The following is a 19,589-nucleotide window of genomic DNA, read 5'->3' on the forward strand; positions in this document are numbered from 1 at the left end:
AAGGGTATCCAAGATTAAGATGCTCCCTGGGAATGCTTACCCTTTCCTACCTGATTGCTGGGGCAACCTTCAGTAGGAAAAAGTTCATCCAGGTAATTAGAAAAAGCGACTGGTCTCACTCTGCAGGACGACTGAATGAGAGCGAAGAAGGCAAAGCCTTAGGCAGGGATGGGCAAGTGGGCGGATGGCTGAGGGACGGGCAAGGTTGATGGGGGGTGCCTTGATCTTTGCGTGCAGTAGTGAGGGGAGCAGAGCACCAAGGGATGGTGTACCTATTAACACTCTTTCTCTGGGCACTCTTGCCTAGAGCTGGAGAAACGAATCCCGGGAGAAGAGGCTGAGGATGGTTTTGAGGTGTCTGCCCTGCACGGGGTCCAGCACAGTGCCCAAAACAGCCTGTAATGTAGAACTGGGGAACCCTGGGCAGCCTTCCCCCTGCCCCCTGACCAAGGTGAGGCTGCTTCTCCCACAACTGTGCTTATGACTCTGTCTTTCACCGGAGGGTGGGTGGGGGGGTGCAGGGGGGAGGGAGCAGAGCAGCCGCCGCTGACCACACTTTAAAAATCGGGGGATTGATGTGGGATGGCAGAAGGCTACTAGGCGGGGCGATGGGTTGTTGCTCTGCATTTGGATCCCTTGAAGTCTGCCTACTTCCCCATGCAAAGGTGAGGCAGGGGCTGGAAGCAGTAGCCCTGGCTATGACCTTGCCCCATGGACCTGCAGAGAGTCTGGGCAGGGAAGGCTGTCTTTATTTTGCTTTTGTCCTCTCTTTCAAACCTTTTGTCTCCATGGAGCATTTTTTTTTTTCTTTTGGAGAAAATTTGAAATTGGCTGTCATGAAATACATCCGAATCTATCGCCTTGGGCTTCGTCCTGAACCCTGCACTGCATTCCCCCACATGCATAGATCTGTGGGTGGAAAGATTTTTTTTAAATAAAAAGAAGAAGAAAAAAGAGTGACTGAGTGCACGGCTGTCTCTGTTACCCCCCAATTGTAACGGGGCATGTTTGTAGCTGGATGGGAAAGAATGATTGTATCCTTTATGTGCCTCTGTCATGGTTTGCATATCTCCTCCTGCTTCGGAGGTGGTTATCCGAAATGGAATTGCACACAGACGGGAAACTGTTTGTGTGAATCAGCTCTCCACATGGTTCCCTTCTTTCCCCCAGGGGCTACGAAGTAGTGCACCGAACCTTTAGGTTGCGGTAGTGATCCTTAGCCAGCCCAAAGTGTGCGTGGGGTCGGCTTCACACAAATGGTTTGCTATTAGTGAAAAGTGTATGTTCTGCAATTCCATTTCAAGCAGCTCGATCCATGTAGTAGGACTGAATGAGGTGTATCTGTCCATTGGGCTGTGCCTGCTCTTTTCCCAGTCTGTTAGGAGTATTCGTTAAACCATATTATGGGAGAAAATATGACAGTTACAGTGCTGTTACACTAGTCCACACTTGAGGACCATAGATTCAGTTCTTCGTACAAGTGTGTAGCACCACTGTGCGTGCACAGATTCCTCTGCTAGTGCTGTATGACATCATTTTTCTTTCCCTTCAATGTGATTGATCACACATTGTTTCCCTGTGTGAAAGAACGGACATGAGTTCTTTGCACCTTTTCATGTGTATTTAAGAACAGAGTAAATTGCCATGTATTGAATTAGCCCATTGGTCCATATGGTTTGGGATTTAATAAGTATTTCAGGCAAAGGGCCATCCCCAGCCTTCTCTGCAGATAGCAAGCACTGAGTCAGGGGTTCTTTGCATGCGGAATTTGTGCTCTGTCGCTGAGCTACAGTCCTTTTTCTTATTTGTGTATTGCTGTGGAATATCTACAAAAGGTCATCTGTGTGTGAAAACATAACTGCTGGTGGTAGTGAGGATGATATTTCAAAGCAGCCTTTATCAGTCCAATGCTTGCCTGATGTTATACAACTTCCCCGGTTCCCAGTTACTATTGAAATAACTGGGATTTTTAGGGATTGCAATCCAACAACTGGAATGCAGCAGGTTGGGGAAGGCTGCTTGAATGAGTCGAAGTTGCTTTGCATGCTTTATTGCCATAATCCTTCCATCGAGAGGAGGATTATGTATCTAGAGATGACCAAATGCATGTCTCAAACCTTCTCCTCTCCACATTCGTAACATTGCTCTATTGCCCCATTTTACACTTTCATTCTCCTTATCTTTTTTTGCCCCAGGAATTCAGTAATGCCGACGGAGAGGAATATCCTAGTGAATTCTCAGCTCAAGGCTCACCAGCCACCCAGAATGGCCCTGAAGTTTATATTCTGCCTCTCACCGAAGTATCTTTGCCAATGTCTAGGCAACCTGGGCGCTCAGGTAATCTAGTGAAGCATTAAGTTTACTTCATTAAACATTTTTCTCTGTGGATAGTTGCAGCAGTGATTTGCATGCTTTGTGTGTACAGAAGCATTGACAAATTTATGCTGTCCAGATGTGTAAGGCTACAATTCCCATGGTTCCCGAATTCCTGGGCAAGGTGTTCAGCAAGTCCCACAAATCTGGAGATACCCATTTAAGAGAGAAGTAACACTTGGATAGCATCTGTTTGGGAAAGGGAGACAGTAAAACTTTGAATTCTTCTGTTGCTGACAGTCTTGGAATTATCACCTAGATTTTGTGCTTCCGAAAAGAAACAAGGAGCCCAATTTCCCACAACTATCGGAAGAAATACTCCCTTTAATTATTGTTATTATGCTGTAATGAACTGTGAGAATAACCCTGAAGAAGAGGAAGTGCACATACAAATAGTCACTTTAACAAAATGTAATGCGGCCATCCCTTTGAGATAGGCCAAACGTGAATGGCAGAGTCATGAATATTAAAACTATTTTTATTATAGGGTCACAGTAACAGAACTTGCAACTTTGAATGTGCCTCCCCTTCCCTGCCTTCTCCCAAAGAGAACAAGAGAGGGTCCAGTCCGAGATGTTTTCTCTAATTCCATTTCTGCTCTGGGTTCAGATTTCTCTTATCTCATTGTTGTCTTGGCTGTTCTCTTGTCTTTCTCCTCTTCCTCAAAGTTATTCTCACAGCCCATTACACATGCAGATTCAAGTTGATCTTAAAAAAAGTGGGAGGACAGCATTTTTGCACCCAATCAGCTCAGTGCTCTTTAGGACTTGGAATACTAACACCATTTTAAAGATACAAGCTTTTGTAGCGTAGAGTTCACCTTACCAAGTATTTCTCTCATAATAAAAATCTTAGACTTTAAAATGCTATAGGACTCCTCTTTTTTTTCTTCTACCAAAGATCTGCATAGTTATCCCACTGCACATTCTTAATATGTTCCTTCAGTAATGATACATATTCTTTCATAAAAAAAGTTGGCATCAAACAGTGCGATGGAGGGGGGGGGAATGATAGTAATGGCACTATGGTATTAGCTCCTCTGAACTATTAAGAGCTGCATAGAAATAAATAGATAAATATGCCATTTGTATGGGGACTAAATTCACAGAGGTCTTGGAGATTGCCTGGACATCCTGGGAATGTAACTCAGATACTTTTAAAGGGTACAAGCTTGTTCACAGTCTTCTTCTTCTTCCACTTTCTCTTCCTCCTCCTCCTCTTCCTCCTCCTCCTTCTTCCCCCTCCTCCACCATCAGCCTTGACTCCCTGTGTTGCTAAGGAGAATGGAAAAGAGCAAAAAAGACAATAAGAATATCCCCACCTATCTTTAGAGTTAGTTTTAACAAATAATCAGTTTCTGCTCAATATTCTTAATAGTTTCAATACATACAAAATATTAAGGAATATATTCTATCATACGCGATAAATGTCATTCCTTTGAAATAATAGAAAATGTCATTCCTTCTTATGTCCTCTATTCATCATCCAAGGCCTTGCTCTGAGTATCTTTTATGTATTTTTTATGTAGTGATCTTTCTACCTTGTAAAACACAGATTTGATTTTGATCTCACAAACCCCAGTGCTTCAGGTGTCTGCTTAGAAACATTTATTTATTTATTTATTTATTTATTTATTTATTTATTTATTTATTTATTTATTTATTTATTAAATTTATATACCGCCCTATTCCTGAGGGACTCAGGGCGGTGAACAGCGAACGATAAAAATACATGTAATACAAACGTTAAAAAAAACCAATTAAAATATACTAAACACTCTGGTCCTAGATAATTCAAGACATCCCAGTTTAAAATAAAATCAAAAGCAATATAAAGGGAAAGTTAGGCCAGGCCGGCCTGCTGAAACAGGAATGTTTTGAGGGCACGGTGGAAAGTGCACAGATCCGGAATCTTCTGTATCGCTGGGGGGAGCTCGTTCCAGATGGTGGGTGCCCTCACAGAAAAGGCTCTCCCCCTGGGGGCCGCCAGTCGACACTGTTTGGCTGACGGCACCCTGAGAAGCCCCTCTCTATGGGAGCGTACTGGGCGGTGAGAGGCTATTGGTGGCAGAAGGCGGTCTCGTAAGTACTCCGGTCCTAAGCCATGGAGCGCTCTAAAGGTGGTAACTAAGACCTTGAAGCGCACCCGGAAGACCACAGGGAGCCAGTGCAGCTCGCGCAGGAGGGGAGCCACATGGGAGCGCCATGCTGCTCCCATAACTACCCGCGCGGCCGTATTCTGGACCAGCTGGAGCCTCCGGGTGCTCCTCAAGGGGAGCCCCATGTAGAGAGCATTACAGTAGTCCAGGCGTGAAGTGACGAGGGCATGAGTTACCGTATTTAACGAGTCCCGATCCAGAAAGGGACGCAACTGGCGAATCAGGCGAACCTGATAAAAAGACCTCCCGGCCACAGCTGTCAAGTGTTCTTCTAAAGACAGCCGTGAGTCCAAGAGGACGCCTAAGTTGCGAACCCTCTCCGTGGGGGCAATGACTCATCCCCAATAGTCAGTGATGGCATCAACTGACTATATCGGGACGTCAGAAACCACAGCCACTCGGTCTTGGATAGGTTGAGCCTGAGTCTGTTCCTCCCCATTTTTAATGGAAGTCTTTTCTTTACAAAATACCCTTAAGGCCACCATATTAATTTTGTTGGGTGTGTCAGTTTTGGATTAACATAATATACTTTTTCTTCAATGTTCTGCTTTTTAGTTTAATATTTCATTGGTATAGGCCCATGGCACGGGTGCCACAGGTGGCACACGGAGCCATATCAGTGGGCACGCGAGCGCTGCCGTAGCTCAGCTCCAGTGCAATGCATGCTCCGGCCAGCTGATTTTTTTCAGTCCTACTGGAAGTTGGGAAATGGGCTGTTTCCAGTCTCCGTAGGGCCTCCGGGGGGTGCGGAAGGCTGGTTTTACCCTCCCCAGGCTCCTAGAAAGCCTCTGGAGGGTGAAAAACGGGCCTACCGGGCCCACTGGGCCATCACATGCTAAAAGCAGGGGGGCACAGGGGGGTCGTGTGCGCGGGAGCGGGGTGCATTGAATTATGGGTCTGGGCACGCACATGGGCAACCTCCCCATGCTCCCCCTGCTTTTGGCACGCAATGGCAAAAAGGTTAGCCATCACTGCTATAGGCTATGGGGCTGAAATAAAGCCGCCTTTGGTCAGAAAGCTCTCCAGATGTGTGGATTTCAATTCTCAGAATTCTGTAGCCTGCATGACCATGGCCAAAAATCTTGAAAGCTGAAGTCCATTACATTTGGAGTGTGGCCAGGTTGGTGATAGCTGCTATAGTGAGGTGGAAGCTTTTGAGTTACATAGAACATTTCACCAGAAAATCAGACCTTCTGTGTAAAATGAAAGCTTTTACCATGAAATATTGCTTTATATGTTTTATATACATCCCCAATCTCAGTTCAGAGTTCTTAATTCAGTAGAGGGAATTATAGCTAATGTAACAAGAATTGCCTGCAATGAGCTAAAGTGAGACTACACTAGGCTCATAACGGTATGTGTCCAACATTCTTGGTTTATTCACCCAAGATCCTGTTCTGCAGATGACTGCTTAGATGTCTTCTATCCTTTTGGCCTTAGACATCTTTTTTTGTGTACTGCAAATCTCCAGGCTTCATACCTTCCAACCCACCTTTGTCAAGGGAATACATGAGCTTGGCTGGATTTCCCCACAACCCACTTGCAGCTGCTTGATAGAGAATATGTTGAGGTGGATCAAATCCTCTTTTAATCATGGAATTTGGTTCCTGTAGGCCCACCTCTATCCTGTGACGTCAATGCTTTGTTGCCATTGGAAGCAGTTGAGGAGAGAAGGATTTTTCTCTAGCATATTTTCCCCCTGTCCATTTGTTTAGAGCACCTAATGGCTTGGTTCTCGACTCCCGTTCCTCTGTAAGTCATGTTTTGTCACACATCTTCTCACATCTAAGGATGTATTTGCTGCCTAGGTTGCATATTTCCATTGAATAGCCTAGGTGAAGGCCGTGTATTCCTCCTTCCTCACCTTTTTACTTCGAAATCCTGTGCATTGCCCCTAAAGCAAGAGATCCCAAATCTTGCTTTAGTCGTTTTAGTGCCAGATATAAACAGAAGAGGAGAGCTAGTAATGGTAGTCCTTTCTTCAATAAGCTGTTATAACCTATTGATGCACAGCATATTTGAGGTGCTATTCCAGATTTTCTCCTCTCCCTCTCTCCCCCTCCCTCCTTAACTAGTATCTTCCAGATTATTCTGGTTTCGCACATACGTATGCTGTAGCGTGAGTTGCCAATGCCATCTTGTGGGCTCAGAGTGGCAAGGCATTCTGGTTTAGGGGACATGAGAATTTGTATGGGCACCTTCCCTGTGTTGCATATACCTGGAGAACAGGCACCTGTGCAGCCAACTTCCTCCATTAGCTAGCCGGGGAGCAGGCAAAACAAATAGCAACGGGACAGGGTTCCAGATAGGGTCTTTGCCCTTGATCTTTTCACCTCAGCAGAGGCTGCTGCTTGTCCTGCCTGAAGGTTTTCTCTCCCCCACTACATTGGAGACAAAGGGCTTTTTGATTCCAGATCCCACGGGCTCTGCATTCCTTCCCATGTGAAGCAACTGAGGAATCTGAGACTTGTCCCACTGGGTAGGAGGCAGAGGGACGAGCCTCTCAGCCGTGCGATGGCTCCGCTCTGCCCTGCCCACACTCTGTAGCCCAGTAGAGCATTGTGTGATCCAAACGGACCCCATAAAGAATGGATTCAATGTTTAGCTCTAGCCACCGCTGCCGGGGGGACAACAATAAAGCCTTTGCTTCTCAGTGTGATGGGAACAGTGGTGTCTGGCACTGAGGGAATGAAGGGTGGCATTGCTGCATTTGGGACATGGGAGAGCCCGCTTGAGTAGACCTTGAACAGATGCTTTCTAATGCCTGGAAGCTTAGGCAGACATCTGATTGTAGCAGAAAGCTCCTTGTTTCTTCCCGAGCTTGGGAAAAATTCTTCGGCCCCAGCTTGACTCTGCCAATGTGGCAAAGAATTGCAACAAACCTGGTTCCAGAACTTGATATCTCCACTTTTCTCTGAGGATTTTCCTGTATCTGCACCCGCATGCAGCTGTTGTCCCAGGCCTCTTCTTCTGCAGAAAGCTAGAATGAGACAGCATGGGGTCAAGCTGGCACAGCGACCAACTTATCAGAAAGAGGGTGCAGAAATTCAGACGGCTCTATGTGTTCCTTCACAGTGCAGTTGCTCAAATCCACTGACCTGGGACGTCACAGTCTGCTATACCTCAAAGAAATTGGCCATGGATGGTTTGGCAAGGTAAGCTGGGCTGATCCCCAATCTTCAATTAACACAGGAAGGATGGGAAGGAAGAGAGGACACAGAGAAAGAGCCAAGGCCAAAGGGAGTGAATTTAGTAAGTTGAAATAATAGAATAGATTTTACTCTTAGGCATAGGTGCTCTCCCTTTGAGTAGTGCTTTTGGCAGCAGAGGAGTGAGACTGTGGAACAATATATATTAACAGAATTAAAAAAAAATCGAAATGTCAATTCTGCATTAGCTCCCAGTACATAAAAGTGAGCAATTGAGTGGAAAGAACAAAAGGGTGTTATTGTTCACCTCAATGAGAGGAAATTGCCAAAAGAGGGGTGGCAGAGGTTCAGAAGTAAGGATAACTCTGTAACTGCTAGATTAGATCTGGCACTTCCCATTGACCCCATGCAGCATCACTGATTTTTCCTGTACTTATTTCTGTTGCCTCCTATTTGGGTGTCATAGAAAGTTCACCTGGTTTTCCATTAAATTGCCACAGAAAGCCAGCTGAAGAACTGAAAGCAAAGTTGCTTTAAGACCCTGGAGCCTAAGAGTAGGGTAAACAAGAATCTGTGTGCAGGGAGGTGGTGGGTAGGACATAGAAACCAGTGGAATAAATAAATAAATACATGAATTAAATTGTTATGAGGAACATAAAACTTAAGGCTAACTTATAAAGATAAATTCATACTACGTAGTTTGTCCTGAATCACTGTAGTTGCTGAGTGAACTTGTGCATTTGTAGAAAACTTGGGTTGTGATTGCTAGTGGAACATTCGTAGTCGCACATTGGAAAACTACTGATCAAAACATTGGCTTGGTACCATGGATGACTTAATGGCTCTTATGCATGAAAGTTTCCCAGTATTGTTTAAGAATGTCCATACGTGAAAAACTGAGGGTGAGAAGGGTTAGCAAATTCTTTATTCTTGCTGGATTATCAAGTTGCAGTAAATTTCGTGATGGATCTCTGGTAACCACTTAAGAGGATATTGATCTATTAACACAATTTTATATGACAACTATCGTGGCTCTCCCTAGCTCATAAAGTCATTATCCTAAATCAAAAGTGCAAGATCCCAGACCATGGTGCCTATCTCTCTCTCTCTTTCGTTTTAGGTGTTCCTCGGTGAGGTAAACGCAGGGTTGAGCAGTACTCAGGTGGTGGTAAAGGAGCTTAAGGCCAGTGCCAGCGTGCAGGATCAAATGCAGTTCTTGGAAGAGGCACAGCCTTACAGGTAGGTTTTCTTATGCCTTTAAGTAGCAGGCTATGGGCAGCATTCTGACAAAATTTCTGTGGAGCTGCACCTCTGAGCATACTACTGCTGGAATTGTTCTTTTATTTGTGGCTGTTACTGTTCCAGCCAGGATCTGTATATGAGATATGGGAACATAAGGCTTAAGTGAATGGAAACTATCAGCTTTCCCACGTTGACAGAATAAGGCTGGATCATAAGAGATGGTGATGAAAATATCTCTAGATCAAAGCATCAGTATCAAGAAGCAGCTTTAAGACTGTCTGTAATTTGGTCTGACACTGACAAAGGAGTAAAAGAGAGAGTGCTGAACTTCAGAGCTTCCTGAATGTAGCACTCATATGCTTATATAAAATCCAAATGTTAAGTTTAAAAAATTAAATGACCCAAATATAAGATTTTTGTATTACTCCGAGAACTGGCAAATTCCAGCCTTCTTACCCAATATATTATGAAATTTCAAGTTAAGATTATCAAAATCTTGCAAGGTTTGAGGACTTTGAAAATTTGGGTCTTTTATGGTGTCCCTCCCTCAAATAAATGATATTCAGAAGTTATGAGAGGATCTACATGTTTGTAATCCTTAAAGGAAAGCTAGAGAGAAGATTAAAAATAAAGGTATCCTTGAATTGAGCTTCACTCTTGATGATACATCCAGGATGTTTTTATAGCAGTTTTACAAAATGTAGTTTGCTTTGTCTTTCTTCAGGATGGTTCTTTCTACTTACTAGTCAAATCTACAGGTGCTTCCTAGGTGCTAACTAAGGGCTACGTAGGGCTGGTCCCGTTCTAGCTTCTGAAATGTCAAGAAATCTTACTCAGTATTACATCTTCTCTCTCAGTATGAATCCTGGAGTAGCAAAGAAATCTACTGTTGGATCCAGAGAATCTGACCAAGATGCACAGAAGGGGAGGGACAATGCTGGGGATGCAATGAATTACTTTACTGACTCATGAACAAACAGTCCTTATTGTTTATGAGGTAGCTGGCACAGCTTAGGACCCATTTATTCAGTGCCAGTTTGTGGTTGCACCATAGGAACTCTTCCCTGTCCTTATATAAACTGGTGTGAAAGTTGCTGGAAAAAGAAAAGAAGCACCTTCAAAGAAAATCTTTTCTCAACTAACTTAGTTGAGGTGTCACCTGTAAGCCTAGTGTACTGCTTCTTAGCTATGATCGCCCTGCTCCTTGCTTGATCTTTAGCTCTTTCCCTTACTGCTTTAGCCCTTTGATTTCTCTCATTCTATAATGCTGATGCACCTCAACCCATCACGAACCAAATCCCCTGCCAGGTCTGCAAATTTTCCCAAGCCCTCTCTTATTTGGCTCTAGACTCTGCCACTTGCTTGTTTCCTTCCAGTCTCACTTGCACCTTTTACCTTTCTGCCCAGGGCACTCCAGCATACCAATCTCCTGCAGTGCTTGGCTCAGTGCGCAGAGGTGACCCCCTATCTGCTGGTGATGGAATTTTGCCCATTGGTAAGTCCATTAAATGGAGGGGAAAATACAATTTTCCCCTCTTTTTTTTTTTTAATTTGATTTATATGCCGCCCTTCTCCGGAGACTCAGGGTGGCTTACAACGCATTAAGCAATAGCCTTCATACTTTTGTATATGTGTACAAAGTCAGCTTATTGCCCCCACAAACTGGGTCCTCAATTTACCTACCTTAGAAAGGATGGAAGGCTGAGTCAACCTTGAGCCTGGTGAGATTCAAACTTACAGTAATTGCAGACAGCTGGTGTTAATCACAATGCTATCAGTCTGCTGAGCCACCAGGCTCTTCCCCCGAACTTTGGGACAGGAAAATTATAAAAGTGTGGTTGGGTTAAAGAGCTGTTCCTTTTGTTGAGTTGTCTTGTCTCCTGACTCTTGCTGGAGTCATCTGAAACCAATGCTTCAGCAGGTACATTTCTAGTTTACAGAAGTGTATTTTTTCATTCTCTCTGCAATGAGCTACTTTGGCTTGTTAACAACAGGTGGAGAGATGCCCCTCTTTTACCTATGGAACCGAAATAAGAGACTTTCTTCTGTCTCCCCAGATACGCAGAATTCCAAAATGGCTAGGAATTCTTAAACACCCCTCCATCTTGAGATCATGGTCTCATTTTTTGACCACATTGCAGAAATGCTCCCCTCCCCGTTATTCTTCTTCAACCATGCACACCTGGCAAAGAGATATTTAGGCAGTTACAGTTGTGGTAACGCTACTGTCACCCCAACAGGGTGACCTGAAGGGCTACCTACGAAGCTGCCATGCTGCAGAGGCTCTGGCACCTGATCCTTTGACATTGCAACGCATGGCCTGCGAGGTATCCTGTGGCTTGCTGCATCTTCATCGCAACAACTACGTCCATAGGTAAGTTGAGAAGATTTGTGAGCTTGCCATGCTTTCAGGTTAAAGGCATGAAACGAAAATGGAAAAGAGTTCTCTTCAAGAATTTACAGAGTGAAGGTGGTTAGCTGGAGAACTTAGAAAAGAGAATGATTTCGAGTGAATTTAGCAAATAAGGAAGGAGCCGCAAATGCTGTTTTCAAAGGTATCCTGTGGTAGCTATCCATACATCCATAGATCTTTAGACCTACAGGTAGTCCTCGATTTACAACCACAATTGAGCCCAAAATTTATATTGCGAAGCGAGACGTTTGTTAAGTGAGTTTTGGCCCATTTTACGATCTTTCTTGCCACCGTTGTTAAGTGAATCAATGCAGTTGTTGAATTAGTAACATGGTTGTTAAGAGAATCTGTCTTCCACATTGGCATTGCTTGTCAGAAAGGTGCAAAAGGTGATCACACTTTACCTCGGATTACACTGCCACCGACATAAATATGAACCAGTTGCCAAGCATTTTAATTTTGATCACATGACCATGAGGATGCTGCAACATTCGTAAGTGTTAAAAACGGTCATAAGTCACTTTTTTCGGTGCCGTTGTAACTTTGAACAGTCACTCAATGGACTGTTGTAAGTCGTGGACTACCTGTACTAGTTTAGGGTTAAGACTTAATCTTTTTGCAGGATTTGAGAGAGGAGTCTTTTCCAGTTTTACCTGGAGACTCCAGGACTTCATCTGCTTCATCTTCTGCCGTGGAATTATGGACCCTTCCATATCAGCATTGATGATGATGATGATATTTCGTATGATATTATCTGACCCCTGGTGACTAGGAGTGGAAGTGGTGATAATCCAAGGGCATGTCTTTTCCAGAAAACAAATTTTCAAAAGCACGGATCGGCAATTCATGGTCTGTGTGTCATGCCCCACCCCATTTCCTATGAAACGATGGTATCTCCTGCTGAAATTTGAAAAGCGGGCTCTCTAAAATAATTGGGGTTGGAAAATAGAAGCTGACAAACATAAGATATCGAGGAAAGTATTGCATTTATAAAAGTTAATCTTCAGAAATATGTTGGATTTTATCTTCTAATTACACTGTTCTCATGCTTTCAAATGCATTTCTTCATGCCTATAAATGTGTCCATTTAAAAATTGCAGAATTTTGGCACTAAAAATTGCCCGTTGGGGCTTTTTAAAATTTGACAAAGATAGTAAAAGTATATATGAGAGTACGGTATTCTGTTCTGCTGCTGAGGCTTTCATGCCCCCTTCTGGATTAGTATTATTATTATTATTTTTTTACAATTATCTGGCTGGCTACATTAATTCCAATTTTTTCTTCACTTACTCATTTATCATACATATTAAATATTAATGTGTTCCCTGTCTTTTTTTATTCTGTCCCCACTCTCTTTTTCTTTATGGTTCCACCTTCTTTTCCTGAATGTGTTGATTATTTGAATGCAGCCTTTGCCTTAAAAAGAACTGGCAAGGGGCTAGGAATAAGAAACCAAGGTTCTTGGGGGAGTTGTGCCCCAAAGGAGAATTTGAGCCTTGATGTATTGTGTATTGTGGTAACTGAAGTTTGTATTTGCTTAGGCAAGGATGCACAGGGTATGCTCTTTGTAACATTGACTTTCCAACCAGCTTTTCCCCTTCCTGTGGTCTCGTCTGGGAACACGGGTTGTAGCATTTGGCTTCCAGCAAGAAACTAGACAAGCCTGGATAACCTCTGCTGTTCCTGCTCTCTTCTTATCACCCGTTCCTCCCCGTCAACAATATCCTGGTGCTGAGTGAGTGGCACTCAGAGACTCCAGCATCAGTGATTTTGTTGAAGAGGGGGTGCTTTGCCGTCTCCTGGACCATCTTTTATGGACAGAAGAAAGGGATGCCATAGATGTCTCTGGTTACTGAGCTGGAAGAGAATAGTGCCTAGAAGATAAGCCATTTGCTGCTTTGACATGCTTCTCTTTCTCTTACTCTCTTTCTCTGCCTCTCCCCCCCCCCTTCTTTCCTTTCTCTCTTCATATTTAACATAGCTATAAAAACTGGCATTATCTTTCACAGTGGATATAAAAATTTGATTGAGTGATGTTTAAAATGCCACATTGAGAAACAGGCCCATTTGTGCTGTACTAAAATGTCTCCTAAAATAAAAAGAGAAGGCAGCTATAGTGATGGTTGGGGCTCAGCAGTTCTTCTGAAATCGCAAAAGATGCAAAAACAGATGTTGAGTAAACGTGATCAATACCACGTCCCGTAGCATGCAGTTGGAAGACTAGCTATAACTACGATCATGGTCACTGATAGAAAATTCTGTGCCAGCAGCAGGAAGGAAAGGCTGAAATTGCCTTTGTTTTTTTTTGTTTGTTTTTTTTTGTTGCTTTGGTTTTTTTCAAAAAAGGCCTCTTTTTCCACACGTTTCAAGGAGATATTTCCTCTTGAGGGAGGTAGCTAAGATAGAGGACAGAGTAAGGGTCCAAGCAGAATCAAGGTGGGCAGCTGCTTTTTGTGATTCAGCTCACAAAAATTAGAGTTAATGTGCTTACTCAGGGGAGCATCTCTCCTCTGAGAATCCTCAACCCATGTTAAAGAACAGTACAGGTAGTCCTCGACTTACAACAGTTCATTCAGGGACATTTGAAGTTACAAAAGCACTGGAAAAAGTGACTTATGACCCTTTGTCACACTTACAACCATTGTAGTATTCCCATAGTCACGTGATCAAAATTTAGATGCTTGGCAACTGACTCATATGGTTGCAGTGTCCCCGGGGTCATATGATTTGCAACCTTCTGACAAGCAAAATCAAGGGGGAATCCAGATTTACTTTGCGCCCGTATTACTAACTTAACAACTGCAGTGATTCACTTAACAAAGGTGGGAAAAGGTCATAAAACGGGGCAAAACTCACTTAGCAAATGTCTCATTTAGCAACATAAATTTTGGGCTCAATTGTGGTTGTACGTTGAGGACTACCTGTATTCAGGGTTTGTGGATAAATTTGCAGCGGTTTTCTTTTAAAACAACTGGAATCAGAAGCAGAGCTTTTATGTGGCATAGTTTTTGTTAGATCTTGCAGAGTGCAGACTCATTAGCAGAGCAGGAGGTGAGTTCCTGTCATTATTATTGATATCTGCTTTCTGTGTCATTCTTAAAGTTGCTAGACCATGCTCAGGTCTAGCCTTGAAAACTCTACAGGTGATCAGTTGCTTCCATCTGTCAATCAAAAGGATGTGCCCTTTAAACACATGGTTTTATGGTAGGAGGATCTTGGTAGAAAGTCAAGCTGAGCGGCTGAGAGAAAGCAGAACTTATCCCAGTTGGTATATTGTTGTATGGTGGCTTGGATTTCCAACTCTGCTTCTTTCTGAGGATTCGTTTCTTGATATATTTCTAAGGGTAATCAGCGATATTCCTTGTTGCCTTTGATAAACTAAGTAATAAAGGCTGATTAGCAGTTCTACCCTGCACAACAGTTGCCACTCCCTAGTTTAGGAGTTCTGCTGCTAATCTAATCTGCATCATAATGGCCCTTTGATGCTTCATGGATAAACTCTGTTGGATATTTCTTTTGTCTAGTGACTTGGCCTTGCGGAACTGCTTACTCACAGCTGACCTTACTGTCAAAATCGGTGACTATGGCCTTTCTCACTGCAAATACAAAGTAAGTGTGTTTGGGGGGCAGGGAGCTGGTGGGGGGGTCGGGGGGGGTCGGGAGAGGGAGTGAGAGCACTTGCTATTGACAGGGTTCGGAGAGGACTTGAAAGGCTGACAATGAAAGCAGCTCTCTTTCAGGGATGGTTGAGAGAGGAAAGAGGGGAAAATGGGTAAGAGACAAATACAGGACATAATACACCAAGGAATATCAGAAGCTAATGCACATTCACACACAGGATCTTATGCATATATACATTGTGAATACGTTTTTCTCATTCATATTTTATATGTGGCAGCCTTTAAAGGTGGCTCAAAAATTTAAGCTGATGCAAAAAATGGCTGGGCCAGCATTGTTGGAAATGAGGTGAATCTGCCAGTGCATTTCCAAGCTGCATTTAATGAGCTCTTTGTAATTTTTTTTTTTTTAAAAAACCCTTAAAACCTAAGCCCTCTAACTTAATGAAGCACCTGCACCCACTTGCTAATACTTAAAGACTGCAAAGAAGGCTTTTCTTATTGGCCTGATCCTTAGGAGCAATCATATTGGCAGCTGCAAGAGAAAAGACCTGTCTGGACATATAGACACATATCTCTTGAATGATCCTGACAAATGAAGTTCAGGAACCCCCATCACTATCGTTTAAAAGACTTAACTGTTTTCTATGATCTTCCCTTAAGTCGTGTTTTTAGGGGAGGTTTTTTTGGGGGGGGATGGGGTTTGCTTTACCCTCATAACTTTTATTAAATTGTATAGATATTGTTTGTTTATTCCATAAGATGCTTTGGGAAGATTCCGTGTATTCTACAAGGCAGACTAGTAATAAAATAAAAATTAATAAACAAGGGCCAAATGACTGAGTTGGAGAGGTGAAAAGGGCTAGAAGCAGGGGTGAAATCCAGCAGGTTCTGACAGGTTCTGGAGAACCGGTAGTGGAAATTTTGAGCAGTTCAGAGAACCGGCAAATTCCACCTCTGGCTGGTCCCAGAGTGGGGAGGGAATGGGGATTTTGCAATATCCTTCCCCCAAGAGTGGGGAGGGAATGGAGATTTTGCAATATCCTTCCCCCAGGAGTGGGGAGGGAATGGGGATTTTGCAATATCCTTCCCCCAGGAGTGGGGAGGGAATGGAGATTTTGCAATATCCCTTCTCCCAGGAGTGGGGAGGGAATGGAGATTTTGCAATATCCTTCTCCCAGGAGTGGGGAGGGAATGGAGATTTTGCAATATCCCTTCTCCCAGGAGTGGGGAGGGAATGGGGATTTTGCAATATCCTTCTCCCAGGAGTGGGGTGGGAATGGAGATTTTGCAGTATCCTTCTCCTGTCACGCCCACCAAGCCACACCATGCTCACCAAGCCACGCCCACGGAACCAGTAGTAAAAAAAATTGGATTTCACCATTGGCTAGAAGCAATTGATGGAGATGTTCAGTAGTGCCAACCATAATTTTCTCGGGCAAAAGGGTTTGGCAGCTCTAACTTAGGACCAGGAATGAGGGGGCAGGTGTTGTTGTTGATGCTGGTTTGTTTGATGTGCTCTCCCTTTGGCCCTGCATGCCCGGCAGGATGACTACTTTGTGACCACCGACCAACTATGGGTTCCATTACGCTGGGTAGCCCCCGAATTGATTGATGAAGTCCACGGCAACCTGCTGATCGTCGACCAGACTAAGACGAGCAACATCTGGTGAGAAAAATCTGGGTTGGTGAATGAAATCCACTTGGCCTGGAAGGAGAGTACTGGCTCCAAAGCTTTTAAGACAAACAGAGTTAGAGAGCCAGGTTGGTCTAGTGGTTAAGGCATGAGGCTAGAAAGCGGGAGGCCATGAGTTCTAGTCCCACCTTAGCCATGGAAGCCAGTTGGGTGACTTTGGGCTAGTTACTCTCTCTCAGTCCAACCCACCTCACAGGGTTGTTGTTGTTGTTGTGGGGAAAATAGGAGGAATAAGGTGTGTTGGATATGTTTGTCACCCTGATGAGTTATTTTTAAAAATAACAAAAGTGGGATACAAATTAAATAAATAATAATAAATAGATAATGTTGAAAATGCAACTGCTGTAGTAAAGGTAATCTTATTGAAGCACCTAATATTAATTGTATTTAAACTTTACTGATTGTCTGTTTATTTATGTGCTAAATTCCAAATTGTGGTGCTTGTTTTTATCGTTTAGGGCTGAGTTATATAAAAGAGAATCTCCCCTCCCCCTTCCCCAGTGCATCTTCTTGCTCATTAAGAAAGTAGGACAGCGTTTTAAATGACAGCCTTTGCAGTATGGAACTGACGTAACAGTTTTTGCAAGACTTAGGAGCTTGGTTATTGTAGCTAGAAGTTAGTGATAGGACTACTGAGCGGTGTGTTCATGTGCACCACTGGAGTGACTCAGGGGTGGTATTCCCTTACCTTCGCTACCGGTTCGCAAATGTGAGTGTGTGCGCCGCCGCCACACATGCACAGGGCCTTCCACGCATGCACAGAGCGTCAAAAACGTGGATAAATGGGATGTGATTAGGTCCGGGAGGGTGGGCGGAGCCTCCTGCAGCCTCCGCTACCGGTTTGCCCAAACCAGATAGAAACGGGCAAATACCACCACTGGAGTGACTCTGTTTCACAGTGTTACTGGAATTTTTCCTATAAATAGGTTTCGTTTCTGTTTTCCATGTCTAGATTTCCCCCCCCCCCTCTTGATGGTGAATTACAAAGGATGCTTCTAGGTAAAAGTTTCTTTAAGGCAATTGTTTTGCCTCTGTCACAGAAATCCAGCTTTCTCCCCCTGCTTTGACATGCACCCTTTTCATTTGCTCCTAAGACTTCTGTCCATAGAGGGGAAAAAATATGGTATAATACTTCTCAACTAGAAGCACCTGAATATTTCAGTAACTAAGAGAGACTGCTCTGACATCAAAGAATGTGATCTTGTGTATCGATCTTGCATTCTGGCCATAGTGGTTTTGTTTTTTGTTTTTTGTTTTTCATTTTTCCTCTCTTGGCAGGTCTTTGGGTGTGACTATCTGGGAGCTGTTTGAGTTGGGTGGCCAGCCCTACTGCCATTATTCCGATCGGCAAGTCCTCACTTACGCTATCAAAGAGCAGCAGCTTAAACTTCCCAAACCACAGCTTCCGCTCTCACTATCTGATCGCTGGTGAGTAACTAGGTGGGGACAAGGGTTTTTAAAGTGATTGAAATATATAGGGGCAAAGATGGTGGAGGGAAGGAGAACTTCTTCTTGAGTAGGTGTTCAACCTACTTGAACATGTAGGTATTCATCATATTTGAATAAGCAAATATCATGTTTGATGGTTAATGTGTTAACTCTTGTGCTATTGAATGAATGAAAGATGGATGGACAGATAAAGGTAGTCCTTGTTTAACAACTGATCACTTAGTGACTGAAGTTACAATGGACTGACTCAGAACTACATATGACCCGCTTTTCCCTTCTTCTATCCCTTCCTACTTTCCTCTTTCCTCCTCTCCTACTCCTTCTCTACTTCCCCTTCCTTCCCCCCTTCTATTCCTTGCTCCCTTTCTAACCTTCTCTCCTACTCTTATTTCCCCTCCCTTTCTTCCTCTCCTTTTCCCTTTCTTCTATTCCTCTCTCTCCTTCCTCTCTTCTCCTTCTTCCCTCTGCTCCTCCTTCCATTCTCTTTCCATTGTTGTATTCATTTTCAATTCAATATTTTCCACAATGGTATCTGTGCAACCCCGATTTCCCCCGCCCACTTATTAACTATATTTTTCAAAGTCCCCATTACATTTTTTAAATTATTAACAATGTATTTCAACTCATTCCATTTTTACATTAAAACCTTTTAACTTAATTAACCTTCCACCTCTTATTTTCCTTAGCTCCTAATTTCTTATTCCAACATCCATTAATTATTTTCCTCATTTACTAGCCTTTCAATTTTATATCTTAATTTCAGTTATTTTCACATTTAAACCAATCTTCATTTCATATTGCGTCTGCTAATGCATTTTACAATAAACAATATATTTCTTCTTTTTTACTTCTTACATACAGTACATCATTTGCTAGCATATGACTCACTTTTGAAGGTCACGTGATTGCATTTTGTGAGCTGGGCAACTGGCTTGGATTTATGTCATAGTCATGTGACTGTGATTTTTTGTGTTTGGGGCTGGTTTCCAATGTTTACTTTCAGGGTCTGGCAAAAAAAAAAGCCCATTGGGGAAAAGGGACTCAGTTAATGACCATGGTGTTTACTTAATACTGCCGTGTTTGCTTAAAAATAAGAATAACAGAATTGGAAGGAACCTTGAAGGTCTTCTAGTCCGACCTTCTGCTCAAGCAGGAAACCTTCTACCATTTCAGACAAATGGCTATCCAGTCTCTTCTTAAAAGCCTCCAGTGATGGAGCATCCACTACTTCTGAAGAAGGCAAGCCGGCCCACAGATTAATTGTTCTTACTGTTAGGATCATGGCAAAAATGGCTGTAAAATTGATGGCAGTCATGTGGTGATCCCCTTAATGACGATCATAATTCTGGGCTCAGTTAACAGTCGTAAATTGAGCACTAGTTGTGCCTGCCTAAGGAGTACAGAAGTGCATATGATGAGAAGGAGCTAGATGTCTTGAATATGAGTCAGTAGGGTAGCCCAACTGCTAAAAAGGCTGAGATAGTCCCAAGCT

The 19,589-nt window shown here is 43.3% G+C and overlaps 1 protein-coding gene across 4 annotated transcripts in view; it reads left to right on the forward strand.

Annotated features, from left to right (window-relative positions):
- Positions 1 to 19,589, forward strand: part of LMTK1 (lemur tail kinase 1) — a 94,656-nt gene that overhangs the window by 62,933 nt on the left and 12,134 nt on the right. For 2 of the 4 annotated variants that reach the window (XM_034412783.3, XM_034412781.3), the window contains exons 3-11: positions 308 to 451; positions 2,196 to 2,337; positions 7,607 to 7,686; positions 8,801 to 8,919; positions 10,330 to 10,417; positions 11,163 to 11,296; positions 14,860 to 14,944; positions 16,500 to 16,621; positions 17,927 to 18,076. In XM_034412783.3, coding sequence (XP_034268674.2) covers positions 308 to 451; positions 2,196 to 2,337; positions 7,607 to 7,686; positions 8,801 to 8,919; positions 10,330 to 10,417; positions 11,163 to 11,296; positions 14,860 to 14,944; positions 16,500 to 16,621; positions 17,927 to 18,076 — 1,064 coding nt within the window. The remainder of the gene's footprint in view (positions 1 to 307; positions 452 to 2,195; positions 2,338 to 7,606; positions 7,687 to 8,800; positions 8,920 to 10,329; positions 10,418 to 11,162; positions 11,297 to 14,859; positions 14,945 to 16,499; positions 16,622 to 17,926; positions 18,077 to 19,589) is intronic. The other 2 variants (XM_034412782.3, XM_087887072.1) reach the window with 1 other exon arrangement.

Source organism: Pantherophis guttatus, chromosome 2, assembly GCF_059756535.1.
Source record: "Pantherophis guttatus breed Tessera chromosome 2, ASM5975653v1, whole genome shotgun sequence".
Classification (NCBI taxonomy): Eukaryota; Metazoa; Chordata; class Lepidosauria; order Squamata; family Colubridae; genus Pantherophis; species Pantherophis guttatus.